This window comes from Xyrauchen texanus, chromosome 37 (genome assembly GCF_025860055.1).
Source record: "Xyrauchen texanus isolate HMW12.3.18 chromosome 37, RBS_HiC_50CHRs, whole genome shotgun sequence".
Lineage (NCBI taxonomy): Eukaryota > Metazoa > Chordata > Actinopteri > Cypriniformes > Catostomidae > Xyrauchen > Xyrauchen texanus.
Window position 1 is genome coordinate 18689997 of NC_068312.1, and position 18259 is coordinate 18708255.

At 35.3% G+C, this 18259-nt stretch overlaps 1 protein-coding gene across 3 annotated transcripts in view; it reads left to right on the top strand.

Annotated features, from left to right (window-relative positions):
* The window catches only part of ipo11 (importin 11), a 180953-nt gene that overhangs the window by 100651 nt on the left and 62043 nt on the right, over positions 1-18259 (top strand). For all 3 annotated transcript variants that reach the window (XM_052107933.1, XM_052107935.1, XM_052107934.1), the window contains 2 exons: positions 4820-4935; positions 8853-8929. In XM_052107933.1, coding sequence (XP_051963893.1) covers positions 4820-4935; positions 8853-8929 — 193 coding nt within the window. The remainder of the gene's footprint in view (positions 1-4819; positions 4936-8852; positions 8930-18259) is intronic.

The following is an 18259-nucleotide window of genomic DNA, read 5'->3' on the forward strand; positions in this document are numbered from 1 at the left end:
TGCTAAAGACCCGCTCTGATGGAGTACTGGTAGCACATATGCACAGATATTTCCGTGCTAATCTTGCCATGAACGGAAACCTTTTGTCGTTCGTTTTCCACCAAGTCAGCGGGTCCTCTTCCCCATCAGTGGCCATTTCCTGCAGGTACATGGTCATTTCTGCCTCGACCTTTTGCTCATCAGTGAGCGTGGCTGTGGCTGCTCTCTTCGCAAGAAGGCTGCCCAAAGACGACTTTTTTTTCTTAGGCGCAATATATTAAAAAGTCCGGATGAGTAGGCTACTAATTAGTTGGGCTAGTAAAATAACGAAATTATAGTTTTTCAGTAGAAAAACAATATCTATGTAAAGAGATATATTAAAATAAAAAGTGCTTATAAGTGCACAACTCTTCTTAAGTGGAAGAAATATTTTTCCCCCTTACGTGCAACCTATTGGAAAGTGCGGATGAGTCAGTTGGGATAGTAAAATAATGAAATTATAGTTTTTAAGTGGAAAATAGTATTTATGTAAAGAGATATATTAAAATAAAAAGTGCACAACTCTTCTTAAGTGAAAGCTAAAAAAAAAATGCTTCACGTGTCGTGCAACCTACTGATAAAGCGCCGACGAGTCATTAGTTGGGTTAGTAAAATAACGAAATTATAATTTGTCATATAATTATAACCCCCCCCACTGACGATATCATCGTCCATCGCGATGTTTTACTGTCAACATCGTCAACTGCCAATTTAGGGGACATCGCCCAACCCTACTGTCACATTTACTAGAGCTTTTTGACATGGATGTGCGTGTCTTAGTGATGTATTGTGCTGAGATTAAATCATTGTTTGTATGGTATTATGTTCAGATGTTGTGCTAGAAAAAAGTATTTATTTGTCACATTTCTGTCATGATCTATATTTATCAGTCGTATTTGTTTTCATTTTTTTAAGTACTAGGGCATTGAGGGATGTAGCATCCATTATAATGGCACATAAATAAAAGTAGATAGGCTTTTATGCTAGATTTTGTTTTGACTCTCCTTGCTTGAGTCCAGTGAATCCAATGAGTTCTATTTTGAAACTTCTACCTGTCAAACAACCACTGTGCTAAAATGAGGGTTTTAAACTTGGCTGGTTAAAGTGCATACACACATGCACTAGTTTACAGAAATTCATAGTGTCTGATGTGAACATGAAATTTAACATGTGAAGCACATCTGTGAAGCTCAGTTAACACCTTTACTCCACTAAAATAACAGACAAATCTGAGCTAAACGTGATATTAGTGCTTCTAATCAAATGCATGCATAATCGCTGAAATCATGCATTATCACCCTGAAGTAATGATTGATGTATGCAGTTATGAAATCAGATTCCCTCTACTTAAAATACAAACACAGAGATGATGCCTGTACAGTTAATAATATCAAATACACATATTAATACCAGGGAATAAACAGGGCACATGCACAGTGGGAATGTGAGGGACAATGTGAAGTCAAAAATGATGCACTAGGTTAAAATGTTTTTCCTTGTTTCTTTTTTATATGTCAAAATGACAGACAGAATTTGGAATTATTCGTCAATGTTTCAAAGATCGATCAAATAAATGATTAAGTGATTGTTTTTGCCCCACACTAAATAATGACCCGGAGACGCCGATGTATATGATTATAATGCACTTTTATTTGGTCATTAAGTTTCCTAAAGAGCATGACATTAGACTAGCTCTGCAATCCTTCATTTTAGTGCCTCAAAATGTATATAAATGTGATAGACTTTTGGAATGGAACAGAATAGGGTCATGCAAGTTATTTCTTTCCCATATGTCCTAGCCCTAGTAATGAATTAAATGGTTTAACTTTATACTTCCAAGAATCACTCCACTTGTGTACAGTAGTGGCATTCTAGGTAGGTTTATAATGATTTTCATCCCATGTTTTCTTCAGCATTTCCCATAGATGCGATTATACTGTATGTATGTATGTATATATCAGGGTTCCCACGCATCCTGAAAAACCTGGAATTTTGCAATTCTGTCATGAAAAATACCTAAATGTCTTGAAAAATAATCTATCCTGGAAAATATTTTTGTATAAAACAAGCTGTTTGTCGCTAACAAGGTTTTTGTTACTCAAATTCGTATAGTTGTATCACTGTCAGCAGCTGCACATTGTGAAACAACATCAACGGTTGACTGTCATGATCCATTCCCCGTCTAGTGTTTATAGAAGTATAACAGAAGTTTTATTTATGTTTGCCTTTTATCATTAGACAAGACTACAGGGAACAATTGAAGAGAGAGACAGAGAAGGATTCAGGTGAACACTAACATTATTAGCTCATATGCTGTGATATGCTGTCCATCTAAATGAGACTGTGTTACTACATTTATAGACCAGTGTGCAAAACAATGACACGTAACAAGAAAACAAAATGTGGTTGGACATTTACATGTCTCAGATGGCTCTTTCGTATGCAAGCAGGCTATTTTCTATGAAAGTGGGAGCATCATGATGCGTTCTTTATGACATCCCAGTTGTAAAAATGGCAGAATTTGTACATGTTTGGGACAAAAATGTATGTTTGAATGCACAAGTAATTAAATTGAAATAAGGATATTTCCTATTGTTGTGATCCGCAAAAGGCTGCAATTGTATTAAATATGTATACTGTGTCTCTCTCTCTCTCTCTATGTATGTATATACACAAACACACACACTGGTGGCCAAAAGTTTGGAATAAGGTACAGATTTTGCTCTTATGGAAAGAAATGGGTACTTTTATTCACCAAAGTGGGTTTCAACTGATCACAATGTATAGTCAGGACATTAATAATGTGAAAAAGATCTTTGCATTGTAGCTGTCAGTTTGTCCAGATTCTCAATGGGATTTCACCCCACGCTTCCTGTAGCACTTGTCATAGATGTGGCGGTCTTGTCGAGCACATCTCACGCACCTTACAGTCTAGCTGATCCTACAAACACTCAATGGGTTAAGATCCATAACACACTTTTCCAATTATCTGTTGTCCAATGTCTGTGTTTTTGCCAACTCTAACCATTTCTTTTTGCTTTTCTGTTTCAAAAGTGGATTTTTCTTTGCAATTCTTCCCATAAGACCTGCACCCCTGAGTGTTCTCTTTACTGTTGTACATGAAACTGTCCATTCAGGATATATGAGGTGTCTATTTCTCGAACTAAAGACTCTGATGTACTTATCCTCTTGTTTAGTTGTACATCTGGCCTTCCACATCTCTTTATGTCCTTGTTAGAGACAGTTTCCTTTGTCTTTGAAGACAAAGACAATTTCAAGCATTGTATAGCCTTCATTCCTTAAAACAATGATTGACTGACAATGTTAAAACATGCCAGTCAATTGCATTCTGTTGTAACTCAAAAACAATCATAGACAATGTTAAGCTTCATTTAACGAACCAAATATCTTTCAACTGTGTTTGATATAATGGCAAGTGATTTTCTAGGACCAAATTAGCCATTTAGCATGATTACTCAAGGATAAGGTGTTGGAGTGATGGCTGCTGGAAATGGGGTCTGTCTAAATTTTATCATAAATAAAAAAAATTAAGTAGTGATGGTGCTGTTTTTTTATATCAGTAATGTCCTGACTATACTTTGCGATCAGTTGAATGCCACTTTGGTGAATTAAAGTAACAATTTCCTTCCAAAACAGCAAAATCTGTAAATTATTCCAAACTTTTGTCCGCCAGAGCATATATGTATATTTAGTGTATATAATTAACATGTGCCGCACGCTTAAAAATGTTAGAAGCCGTTAACACACTAAAAACACTGCATACACTGTGTGTGTGTGTGTGTGTGTGTGTGTGTGTGTGTGTGTATGTGTGTGTGTTTAGAGCAGAGCATGCATTCACTCTGAAGTGCGAAGTGCATTCACAGCTTTTTGGGGTTTAATAATCACACTGGGCCATGTAACAAACTGCTTAGCCGGAGGTGAGAAACCTCCGTTAAAAGCACAGAAACGGCAAAATAGAAGCCTGATTTAAATGGATGCATGAAATGAGGAAAAAGGCAACAAATATGACTTCTGTATTGTAAGGTAATGTTTACTATAATTCAATTATAATGATAATAATAATAATAAAATAAATGTATTAAAGCAATATCTCACATCTGTGATGTTCTGTTGTGCAGACAAAAATATCTCCAGTGTGTAGTTTTGGATTGTGTTGTGAGGATTTTGTGTAAAAATAGTAAATTTAATAAAAGTATTTCAATATCATCTTGAAATAAATAAGTTTTATTGAATTAATTTGATTGGACACCATTTTATTATAAAATGTTATTAAACATTCAAATACAGAAAAATAACCATCCAATAACCACAATATACATCATGACTGCTTGTGTTTTTTATTTATTTCTTAAATATTAAACCCATTGGACACATCCTTGACACATCCAGGAGCCCTGATATATACTGTACATGAAATTGCAGAACAAATACAAAAAACAAAACCATGGAGGCAAATAGTTTCAAATCAGTGTATGAATATATGTCATTGTTCTAAAACCTTTGCCCCAAGCAATAGGCTGCTTCAATAAATAATATTACATTTTTAGGTCCTTTAATCTTTGCTCTGTTGCTTTCTAAATAGGCTATATTATGCGATTAAATTGTCCAGTATCATTACAGGTTGGTGTCTGGGACAGCCAGTAGCATTCTAGCAGCATTGAGACCTGACACTAACATGAAACAATGTATTTCTGAACTAATGAAAACATAATCATTATTTAGCAGCTAACGTGACATGTTCTGATGAGTTGAGCTGATCAAATTCTTTTGTGTTGTTAAGGGCCTGGGAGCGGAGAGCAAGAATCTGTATCCCTTCCTCCTGCCTGTTATCCAGCTCAGCACAGATGTTTCACAGCCTCCTCATGTTTACCTGCTGGAAGATGGTCTGGAACTCTGGTGAGTCTCAAAGACTTTATCAGAGCCAATTATCCAAACTAGTTATAGAAGTCTCAACACTTTCTGTACTTTCATTATCTATATGCCCTTTAAACTATACCCTCGTACGACCCTGAATCATCCTCTGTGGACAGTGTGTTTTTGTTTTTGCTGTACACTATACATAATTTAATTTAAACAAATCCAAAAGCCTAAAATGTTGCTTTCAGAGGATTTATATGGAGTTAGGATGAAAATAAGGAGCATTTCAAACTGTTCTGAGACCAGTACAGACAGACAGACAGTCAGACAGAACACTGGAGGTTAGATAATTTGCTAAAAAGGAAGCAAGGGGCATCCTATAACTTACCTATGCAGCTAAGTGAACTCACTCCTAACATCTGACCAAAAGTTCAGGCTGCAAATGATGTTTAGACCACTCAACTTGGTTGGCAGACATGGGACAATGATAATCAGTACATAGTCAGAATTTATAATGTGTAATTTTATTTTAACATGGTTGGCAGTGATTGGACGATGCTTGCCATTACTTGTACCTAAATGTATGAAGCTAATTACTGATTGGTAAAATGCTTCAGCACTGGCTATCACTTGTTTGCTTGACAGTGCAAAGAGAGAACATTGAGATTTTGTTTCCAAAGTAGAAACAACAATGTAATGTTAAAGTAAAACCAAGTCAAATTATTATTTTTTTTAAAGTTTTTTTATTTGTGCTTTTCCCAATACACATTGTTCCAAAGCAGTTTTACCGAAAATTAGCTGTAATGTCTATAACGTCTTAAAAAAATAAAAAATAAATAACCAACACTCCTGATGATAAAAATTTGATAAAAAGAATCAGACTTTCAATAGCTTGGTATTATTTAAAGTTTCACAAGTCCCGCTGTCCCCATATGAGGACATCATATTTTAGGAAACTATTTGCTCTTAAAACATTTTTAATATATATATATATATATATATATATTTGCATGTTTATTAGAGGCTGCTTGTTACAAATCAAAATGAAAAATGCACACAGCAGTCACACTCTGGTCTCTTTTCCACTACCAGTGGAAGAGTCTGTACACACTTGAATTTATCTTGCGCTTTTATTTTTTTATAAGCCCCTTGAACTGTAGATCTATGCCTATTAGATACATGTAAATTGTTCCTACGCATATATTTGAGCAAAACAAAAGTTTTTAAACAATTTAATTAGATGAAATTTCATTAAATGTAAATATAGAGAAAAGATAGTTTTGATGAAATATTTTCAATCACAATTCCCACACTCCCATTTTTGTAAATTCCTAGTTTTGATAACAATTCTATCTTGTTTATTCTAAAAAATGAAGTAGTCTGAAATAGTCATTACAAAGCAATGTGTCTTCAAATATTGACTAATGGTGTATACGCTGTCTATTTACTAATTATTTTGTTCTGCTGACTCTTTTGAAAAGAATCAGCTTCAGAGTTCTTATCAAAACTAGTTCATAAAATCTTACATATGTTTTTAATTCCTTTTATAACAATTCAATCTAGTTTTTGTCTTGAAAATTGCCATAGAACCTGGCATGGCAAAAAATCACAAACTCAACCCTTACTCTTTGTTTTTCATTCTCTCTCTTGTTTCTTCATCTATACTGTCAACACTGTCTGGTCTTAGATATATATATAGATTGCTCTATATATAAAGACCACTGTACACTGATAAATTTGAAGTTTCAAAATCCAAGCTTGATTATCATTATGAACTTGAATTTCAGTTCTGGTGGTCTTCTGTTGTTGTGTTCACACCAGCTGCTCAAATGTATTTATTTATTTTCCTTGTTCCTAAATGGAAAATCTGAAAATTTCTCGGAATTATTAATTATAATGTCTTTAAAATGAAAGGTCATGGATCATCTTGTTATTCTCCATTTTAATAAGTCGTCGGCACAGCCATTGACCTTGAAAAAATGGCACTTGATGTCAGAAAGGTTGCCGACCCCTGGTATAACAGCTTACAGATTCATTATATATATATATTTTTTCAGATCAACATTTATGTTGCCTCATGCACCACACGTCATTGTGGATAAGAATGCTTGCTGAGAGTAGGGTAATAAAAAGTTGGCAAGTTAAACTCATCTGAGTCTGTCAACAGATGTTCCTAAAATGGCAAGTTATGGGTTTTTCACTTCCACACCACACACTGCACAATGATGATGTTAGTGATGGCAGCTCAAAATAAAGTGGCACCTGCCGCCCTCTGGTTCTCATGCAGTTTTCTGCGTTACATGAATTAAACTCTGCAGCTAAACGATATGGTGAACTTAAGTAGAGGACAACTTTACAGCTTTTTTTTTCTCCCCCTTTTCTCCCCAATTTGGAATTCCCAATGCTCTCCAAGTCCACATGGTGGCGTAGTGACACGCCTCAATCCGGGTGCTGGAGGGCGAATCTCAGTTGCCTCAGCGTCTGAATCCGTCAATATGTGTATCTTATCACGTGGCTTGTTGAGCGCATTACCGCGGAGATATAGCACGTGTGGAGGCTTCATGCTATTTTCCGCGGCATATACACACAACTCACTACAAGCCCCACCGAGAGCGAACCACATTATAGTGACCACAAGGAGGCTGTACTTAATTTTTTTTTAAATAAAATCATCTTATTTTGTACTTATGTGTTGATACGTTACACTTAAATTAGCTGCATTGAATAACATCCGAGTCTTTGAATGCACTTAAAAGCTGGAACAATTAAATATGTAATCTTGAAACGGGTCCAGGTTTACCATACTCAATTCATTGACATTTTGGTTACATGACATATAATTTCCTTGTCAAATACCAAACTAGCCTCTTGTCCTCTGACATTGTTTGAGCAATCCCTAAACTCAGGAATACAGCTGATGCCATTGCTGTGCTATTAACTGACTGCTCTGGATCTGAATGGAATCTCAGTTAGTGGCTTTTTCTCCTCTCTGCTGCCTTTCCCTGTCAGCCACTGACACACATAATGCTTAAAAGATTTGTGTGACAAATTGCCTGTCCATATGCGAGTGATAGCATGAGTCATTGGAGTCATGTCTCAGAGGAACTTAGCCAACCTATTTTGTTTTGTAAGTGCCCAACTCCCACATTACACTCTGCAGTGCTGAGTCAGGAGAAAGCTTACGGTAAAATTTATCATCTTCATTCTGGAGTTCACATTGTGTGTCCTACATTTCTTATACATTTTTGATTTCATGGAAGAAAGTCATACAGGTTTAGAACAACTAAGTAATTGATTTTTGGGGATCTATTTCTTTAAGCCATTAGCGACAGATGTTTGTGTTCAAAAGCAGCTGCCTGGCTGTGAGACAGCACTCCGGAAACAATTTAGTCATACTGTAGATAGACAGGTAAATTATTTTAATTTTGCTTTTTTAATTTTGACTTGAGTGATGATAACCAAAATACCAAGTTGAAATTCTTGCCCTACATTCTATCACTACTTGTAATCCCTTTAAAGAGGCTTATTTTTCCTCTTAATTTCAAGGCTTCAGACTCTTTCTGTTTGTTCCTTCCTGTTCTTCATTTCTTAGTTTGTCTGAGTCACTCTATCTCTCTTGTATCAAGACTGTACAATACAACTCACACAAAGACTCCACTATAGCCACAGAATCAAAAATAACAGCACTTCAACAGATTTACTGGCGTACATCCATTTTTTGAATGCTTTATGAATGATCATCTTTTTTATTTTAAGATGGAAGCTGTTCAGCTTGAAGTCACCCCTTTTTATGAATTGTGCCACTGTAGTGTTTCCATTAACACTAAAAGCATAGTTCTTTCATTGTAACATTACTATTATTTGAAGGTCCCCATCACAATGACTGAGCATTGAGAAATGGTTTTGCATGTTAAAAACAGGCTGTTTAAATGACATGACTGTTTGTATTCATGCAGGTTGGTGACATTAGAGAACAGCCCTGCCATCACCCCTGAGCTGCTAAGAATCTTCCAGAATATGTCCGCCCTACTTGGTAAGTGGTTGCCTGTTTATTCACCCTCATGTTTTTGCAAACCCAAATTACTTTTTTTCTGTGGAACACAAAGCAAAAAAGTACTGGTCACTCTTTCCAATGCAATTACATAGAATTAAGAATCAAGGTTCAAAAAGGATGCACCATAAAACTGGTCCATAGCCCAAATACTGGACTATATTCCAAGTCTTTTGAAGTAAAATTAGTTTTTGTGAGGAATTGAACAATTTTAAGTGATTATTCACTAAAAATCCATACATTTTAAGTCAAGTTGATCTGGTTCACAGAACTGCTGTGAATTATTTGTTCATGACATATCCAGTTCCCAAATTCAACTATATAGAGAAATTGATGACAGAATTTTCAGGTTTGGGTAAGCTATTCCTTTAACTGTCAAGTGAGCAGGCCCTGAATTGCAGTTCAGAAGTTTCCTTTAAATTCCAGAGCTGAATTTTTCCTTTCAATTAAATTCATGTTGAATGAATTTGAACTAAGTTGATCCTTTTTGAATATTTAAGGTTTGATTGTCAGTTGGCAGCTAGCTTATAATTAAGTTATTTTATACATGACAGTGTTAAAGAGAGATATTCTGTTAATTGAATAGAACACTATTTAATATTCTGGTTCATATTGTTTTATTATTTTTGTTTTCTATTCTGCACTGTCAGATCCTTTAGTGCATATCCACCATTCCCATTAGTTCTTTAATTCGCTTAAAAAATATTTTGGTTGTAAATGGACTGTTTCTCAGACATAAATGAAGATATAGGAGTAACTGATAAAACGCAATAATTGTTGGTTTTGCTACCCTGCAGTTGTATTAGAATTGGATAATGAGCAGTTTGATTGTGGCATTGTAATTAAGTATGCTTGCAGCACCGCCTCTCAGACTCTGTGAAAATGTCACACAGTAGTGTATGCTCGAGTGAGCGCATTCGCACCTCTCTGGGTACAAGCGTAAGGCCATCACCTTTCATAACCTCAGACAGTGTAAAAGACGTGCAACCACTGGAGTTGAGGGATCGCTGATGTCAGTGCGAGAGAAAGATAGAATGAGAGAGCGTTTCATTAAAGCATCTGCCCGTTCATTGAAATGCAAAGAGGGGTGGCGATTGAAGCAATTTTTTCCATTTGCATGCTCATTTCTTCATCCCTCATCTCTTTCAGCTGCTGATGGTGATATTAGCACAAAGGCCTGTTAAGACTCTGTCTCTTTCATCCATACTTTGGGGAGCTAGTTTAGAAAAAAAAAAAAGAAAAAGAATTTCCATCGAATGGAATGAGTGTAGCCTCTGACCTGAAATGAGTCAGTATCATCTCCTTGATGCTAAATTTAGGCTTCATCTTCTATGAAATCAATTTCTTAGCAGTACCAGTTTTAAAATTCACATTGTCCACTGCTGTATGTGACACCTCCACACTGCGAGTGGCCCCTACTCTATATGGGGGCCCCTTTCATGTTTTTTGTTTTTAGTCCCTAGTCAAAAGTCATGGCAACTCAGTGCACTCGGCGCCCATCTTGACTGCTCCTGAGCAGCTATTTTCTATGGATAAAAGCAGCATAAAAGTAAAGCTCCTATTTATTTGAATGGGGAAAGACCGAAATCTTCAAAATTGTTTGTCAAGTTTACGATCAAATAATGTATTTCAAATAGTGCTGAAACGCTTAGTTGACGTTATCGACAACATCATCAATAAAAAAGAAATTCCAATAAAAATATCTAAAACTAATTTAAAACAATGTTCATTTACTTTAGGAACTATTCTACAGAAGAAAAAAATTGTTATCTGAGAATGTTGAATATAATATTAAAACTACAAAAATATCTAAAATCCTTTAAAAAAAGATGCATTCACCTGAGAAGCAGCATATAAGATATTTAGACTTGCTTTTAGAGAATAAATCTGGAGTATAAGTACATTTTGTCTTAACTGCACTCGCAGAAGTATAACCAAGTGAAAAAAAATACACATATATACAAAATACACTTATATTTAAGATAAATCCTCTTAAAGCAAGTCTAAATATCTTATATGTTGCTTCTCAATTAAATTTATCTTAAGGATTTTTAGACAATTTTAAATGGAAAATAAGATAAAAACACTTGATAACAATAGTTTCTTTTTTGCAGTGAATTTCTTTACTGAATTAAATAAGTATTTTTTCCCTTTTAATTTAGTGAATGTCATTTAGAGGTATTTTTAAAAGATGATTTTGTCCTCTTTATTGTTAGCAAGCACATTTTATACAACCTTTTAAGTCGGGGAACAAGCTGAATTATCGGTTAAGAGCTCATGAGTAATCATTGCCATAATCGCAGAATAGTCGAATAATCATTCTAATAATCGTTAGATTAATCGATTATCAAAATAATCGTTAGTTCCAGCCCTAATTACAAATCAGCAGTTAAATCTGACAACAAAGGTATTGAAATTGTGCTGCTTTAGTTCATATTACACTAAAACACTTTTTTTCCTGGCTGGTCCAGCTAATGCATTGGTCCCCATTATATTCTGTTAAAATATGGCTGTCTAAAACCGTTTTTACACTGCATTGAAACTGTTTCTAAGCAACATATACTGTTTACTGCGTTTACGCTGCATAGAGATGATCTAAACGTGTTGGCGTAGAAGCAATATTTCACACACGTATGTTAATTATTGATTTGTGTGCACAGCAGAAAGAAGTGCACTGATTGTCACATCTCAGCGGTGTAGATCAGCAGTGTGCCGTAGGAGCAGACTTGGCCAGATAGCCTGCTTTCCTGATGTGCAGGAAAACCTGGCAATATCAGGGAATGTTTTCATTTTCAGGGCTGGTCATGGAAATGAATAAAACCTTAAGCTGTGGAAAATTCATGGAATATCCTTTAGTATTGTAATGTAGAGAATGCAGAGAATTGTGATAAATCGACAAGACTAAAAGTAAAGATGATGATAATAATAATAATAATAATAATAATAATAATAATAATAAATATAGCTCCAAGCAGCAGTGATCTGAGCCTAGCCCCACTGGCAGTCACTAAGCACAATGCAAAGTACAACAGAGGCACAATGGCAAGACATGTTGAGGCAGGGTTCAAATACCCAATCTTTTGATTTTGAACTATAATCCAAGGCTTTAACCACTGTGCCACACTGTTAAGTAGTCTGAATGGTGTCAATAAGACATTTCAAGTTGAGAGTATAAAATATTGACTGAGAAAATGCTACAGCTAAAGGTTTTTGAATTGGAGCAGTAATTATGCAGTGACGTATGACCTATGTTTTAGAAAGCTCAATGTAAAGACTAAAAGTTCAATAGAAATATAATTTTTAAACCATCCTTTGCTGGACTCACATTTTTAAAACCATAGTGTAGAGCCTTAACCCAGTGCACCACACAGTCGATAAATCTAAATGACCCCAAAGAGACATTCATAGATGAGTCAGCACACAAAATCATTGCTGAGATACATCGATAACTTTGGATTGCATAACTTTTAAACAAAACTGAAAGTCAAAATTCTGTTCAGTCATTTCTGTTTGGCACAGTCGGAAGATTGTCTGAGCCAGTTTTGGGGCAAAAGAAAGAAGTATGAAAGACATTAAAAGTTTAAATTCTAAATGTCATAATACAAGATGGTGGCTACTGTCAGGGGTGGAGTTTTAATGTAAAGGGGCCAGTACAATCAGACTGAGGAAAGAAATTAGACAAAAATAAAAAATTTGGTTTAGGCCAAACGGTTCCAAAACTATGAGCAAAAAGTCCAATTTTAAACTGGTGATTCTGCGGCAGAGTTTTTCCTGGAGACCCTAAATTGGGTCTGAGGGCTGTTCACATTTACCCCTATTAGTGTGCCATTTCTTCACTTTCCTATTTGCGGTTCATATGGCTGCCATTGATTCCCTACCGAAGAATAATAAGAAAGATACCGGTAATGAAAACTACTAGGTAAAAAGTTACTTTTTACATGAGTACATTTAAAAGTTGTAAAATCAACAATCCTGAATAGTCCTAGTTTAAATTTCTTTTCTTTTTTTTTTTTTTGCCATGTCACCCAGCCCTAGTCTCAGGTTGTCACCTGCAGCCAGCACTCTCAAACGCAACACTCCGTTCAGTCCAGCTTTAGAACTCCCCATCTGACTGAATGATGAAATATCATCATCTGTTGTTACTCGGTGTTCTTAGCATTGTTCAACAGGGGAGCTGATCCCTCGCTGTGCACCAAATAGCTCTCTTTCCTCATCTCTCATTGCTCGCAGCTCCTCACCTGCTGCGGTGTGGGATGAGAGGCGCCTGCCATAGCCCTCCTGCCGACTACACTCTCTCTCAATCTGCTGTTTTATGCAGAGCTGCTTTAGTGCGGTTGTGCGATGGATTTCTGTTACAGTAGAGTGACTTCAGTAGTTCAGTTGGGTCCAAAAGAGAGACTATGAGTGAAAATGCATTTATTTAGCATTTTTCATTATATTTCATTGCATTTTAATAAAAGTAAAACATTGCCAAGAGAAGATTTCTAAAGTTAAAAGTTTAAAAAATATACATGGATTTTGGTATTTCTTAGTGTTTGTCCACTTTTTGTTTAAATGACAGCATAGACTGCACAAAACCTGATGATCCATGTTGTTCCAGCGAGATTTGAGAAAGCTTCAAAGAGCATCTTGTGTACTTCAATGGAAGCAAGGAAATCTGATTTTCAATGTGAACTTTTGGACACCCCTGTAAATGTAACATCTCAATGTTGAAAACACTCCAACATTGTGCTGTCTAACATTCTTATCTTTTTAGATGGCCATCAAACAACAAGCTTTGAAAATGAATGAAAATGGCAATGCAGCCAACAACATGTGCTATATGTTATAATATACTATATTAAAGGGATAATTCCCCCAAAAATGAAAATTTTCATATTGTTAAAAACCTGTATGTCCGTCTTTTGTGGAACACAAAGCAAGATGTTAGTGAGACCTGCAAAGTTGCAGGATTTCAGGGACTTTTCCGTAGCCCACTTGAGGTTACAGCCCATAATGGAAATGTTGACACTCAGCTTAAGGTTTTCAGAAATGTAATGAACTTCTATTTTTGTGACAGCAGAGCTTCGTTCAGGAGTAAATATCCATACTCAAGATGATGAGGTCACCACACGTGCTCGCAAATGTACACAGAGAAATCACATAAATAGGCGTAGGGGCCATGAGATTTGCCATATTAAATGCCAGATAGTTTACAGCAGTTTTAATAACCTAAAGAAATTTCTTACCAGTTCCTTTGGCTATTTCAATATCATCAGTGAAATTCTGAAATGCCAGCGGGGATGATGCTTAAGCCTGTTTGGTTTGCCTACAGCAGCACGCAGCAGAAAGAATGTCATTGCTTTTTCCAGAAATATGTTGCGATGGTGAGTTATTTAGTTGTTTCTGATGACAGTTATTGGTGATTTTGACAGTGTTGGATTTGTCCCTCACTCCACTCATGGTTTTACCAGGTCTTGCAGTAGAAACACTCACCGAATGATTTTTTTTGTTGTTGGCCCCAGCAGCAAAAGCCATACAGTAGATGTTTTTTTGTTTTTAAACCAAATTTGGCTTCAGTTCATAGACGTTCCAACAACCCTTTGACTGATGAGAAATATGATTTCTTGGCTGCCAAACCCATTTAACTGCTGACCACACAGTGGTGTTTTTTGTTGTTGTTTTTTTTTTTTTTTCATTCTTCCTGATGTTCATTATTGCAAGGACATGCAACTTAAACATGCAACTGTCTTGATTTCTTATCAATAGATGCTCCATTTGCCTCTTTGGTGAATCTCACAACATTTGAAATGAAAAAGGGCCTAGATGCTCCCTCTGTTAGCGGCATTTATTGGCTGTGTCAAGGAGTCATAGCCACAAGCCTTTAGTAAATATCAGAGCCCAAGAGAGTTGCACTGGAAATAGAGTGGTGTCTGCATTTCATAACAAGCCCCCTGAGGCCTGAAAAGTTATCTTTTTTTTCTTTATGTACTGAACTTTTAAAAGCACTTCTCAACGAATATCAACAAGAGTTTGTGCAGTTCAAGTTAGAATCTGTAGTGATTTTGTAGTATAGTTGAAGATGATGTTCAGCAGCGAGATCCTTTAATTGCATGTTGAGAGTAAAAGTTTGGTTTGACGAGACAAGTGTTTTACGCAGACCATTTTTCATTGAAACATTTCTCTTTTAATTCCCATTCTGTTCTTTAGTCAGTTGTTGATTAAAAACAATACCATATAAACATATAATTCTGATCACGCTTTGTACGGATGAGGTAAAGCCATTCTAATCATCTCATTAAAATGCGCTAATTTATTGGCATTCTTTACAGAATAGCCAATGCCGGTTTTTTCGCATTTGTTCAAAAGAAATCAATGTAAATAGTACAAATTAAGCATGTAAACAATAAACATGTAACCAAATATAATATATGCAATATAATATGATATTCATAATGGAATACCATTCATACCCTTCCTAGCTAGAAGGTCATCTTTATAATACACAACATCAGCTGGGAGAGAATTTCTTTTATATGTGAGCAAAATTGAAACTGATCAATACCCAGTCAATATCCAGCCCTAGAAAACAAGACCGGTTTATGTTTTGAATCCTCAGGAGGCACATGTTGATCAAAGTCTCTGGGGTACCAAAAAAAAAAAAGAATGTGTGTCATACGTGTTGTGGAGATTACAAAATATACAAAAATGTTGTTGCAATAAAGCAGGGTTCCCCAATTAGTTTTCACCAAGGGCCAAATTCTGTCAACAATACAAAGGGTCACAGCCGTCGATGTAATGACAGATTTTTTGTGTTTACTGCTATTATTATTACTACTATTGTTTTATTATTAAGAGTCACGCATAAATATTCAGATTTTTTTAAATACGTTTTTATAGCAGTACAGTATTATAACAGTAGTAGGCTGTTTTATTTATTCAAACAATTATGAACATTGTTTGTACACAGATGCACAAAACTACACAAATTTGCCTGATGGAAATATAGAAAAAAAAAACGTAAATGAACAATCTGGATCTCCATGTGAGTAAACTGATCCTGCTCATCTCCTGATCTACTCTACACTTTCACTAAACTGCAGGTTCAATTATTAGAACTATTCGCATTAATATTGTTATTGTTCTTAAGTTTACAAAGTATTGCAATAATTTCAATAAAGAAAAGACCATGAGCCAGTGTTTCCTTTATATGTTTTTTTTAATATTAGGCCATGCATCATATTTTATACTGTACGTGTTATTATTTATGTGCATTATTCCACATGTATTTGTATCACAGTACCTTGTGTTATATTATTATAAAAAAAAATAAAAAATAAAAATAAAAAAGTAATTGGCATCGGGAGTCTTTTGGAATATACTCGTAGCAAAATACATGTACAAATATAAACAGGGTGTATATTTATGCAACAGTGCACTTTTCTCATCTCACTCGCCCAAAAAAAAAAAAAAAAAGATACAATCCTCAGAATGTATCAACACCATGGAAAGAACATAATGAAACCATTATGCAAAACAAGATAAATAAATGCTTTAACAGCATTCAGTATATTAATCTCTAACAGCTGAATCTTTTCATTTTCAATAAATCTTTGTTGAACCGCATACTGTACAGGGGTGAAATAGTTTTTCATTTTATTTTTTTTCACACTCTGTGTGTATAGACCTTTCATCTGAGGTTTCTCTCACATAATCGTCACAGATTTGGTGTGAACAGGCCTTTATCATGGGCCAAACATTTGTCTCTCCGGCCGTCTATTGAGGAGCCCTACAATAAAGTGTCATCTGCTATTGGCTGAAACTGCACCCATAAAAAGAACCTTCGGTTCGACACTGACTGCTCATGTATGTCACCATGTCTAACAATGCCACTGAAAGTATAAATATTTAATGCATGTGAATTTCAAGGCCTCCTTTTTCAAGAGTAATTAGTATAATTCTCTCTAATGGAGTACTTGCACTGAGCCTCTTGATGTACTTCCGCTTTGAAATAGTGTGTCCTGCTAGTTTCCAGTTAAATGTGTTAACATGCGCCTTAGTTGCCTAGTTCCTGAAACGCCACTTAAAATGAGTTTTTGAAAGAGGATTTTAAAGTACTGATCTTTTCAGAGATAGAAGAAATATTCTGAACATTACTGTGTACAGCTTCTTAAACCTTCAGTGGAAGAACAGTTTTCAGGGTTTTAATTCAGCCTGAGCGATCTGAGAAAGCAATGGCTGGTATATACTTCACTCCAATCCAAGCCCATTTCTCCTCACACGAAGGTCTGAAGCAGACATTTATCCACAGATCAGCTCGAAACGCAAATGACAAATGGTTGAATGAGTCAAAGTGTGTCAGCACAAGCGCCACTCTTTGAATGAAATGACTACGAGCTTCAGTTAATGCTATGATCCATGTGTAAGGGAGGAGAAAGCCGCGATAAAAGCATGCATCAACCCGTTTTTTATTAAATGTAATTTTTTTTATGTTTATTTTGTGTCATGGTTTCTCTGATAAATACTGTATATCGATAAATGTTGAAATGCATAATAGCTGCTAAAGATAATGAATTAAAACGTTGTAAATAGATTAAATGTGTAGTGTGGTTAAATATACATTATTTTATTCATCAGTGTTTTTTTAAAGCATGTTTAGAGTAAGATAACAGCTAATGTATTTATAAATAAATACATCTGGAACATTTATCCAAAGAAAAGCATTTGCAGTCAGTGTATGGTTGAATTTATCGTTAAATCTCAACTGGTATGAAAGTAATGAAACGTGTTAATGAGGCGGTTAGACTGCTGCAGGTTACACATGTTTGATTTATTATTCAGGAGCTGAGTTAGTTACATTTGGAAAGGAAAAAATATATTTATAGGCAAATTTCAGCAAATTTTTAAAGTGAGACCTCATGTTAGCTCCACAAATATGATTTATTTATTTAATCAACTGACAGGCCTAAAAAAAAAGAAATAATCTGCCTTTATATGAATAAATCTTAGACACGCTGAACGGTGTAACAGGAAGCGCTTGACTTAGAACGCGGAAGCAGTTGTCCAAGTAGTCCATTACAGTTAAAAAGAAAAATAGAAGCCCCAGACAATGTAACCATGAATTAAAGGAATAGTTCACCCAATAATTATAATTCTCTCATCGTTTACTCACCCTTATGCCATCTCAAACTTGTCTGTCTGTCTTTTTTCTATGGAACACAGATACTTTGGAGATGTTTTTTGTCTAAGAATATGCAAATCAATTTCAAATTCCAAAAACTACATTAAGGCAGCCTAAAGGTAATCTAAATAACTCGAGTTGTTTATTCCATG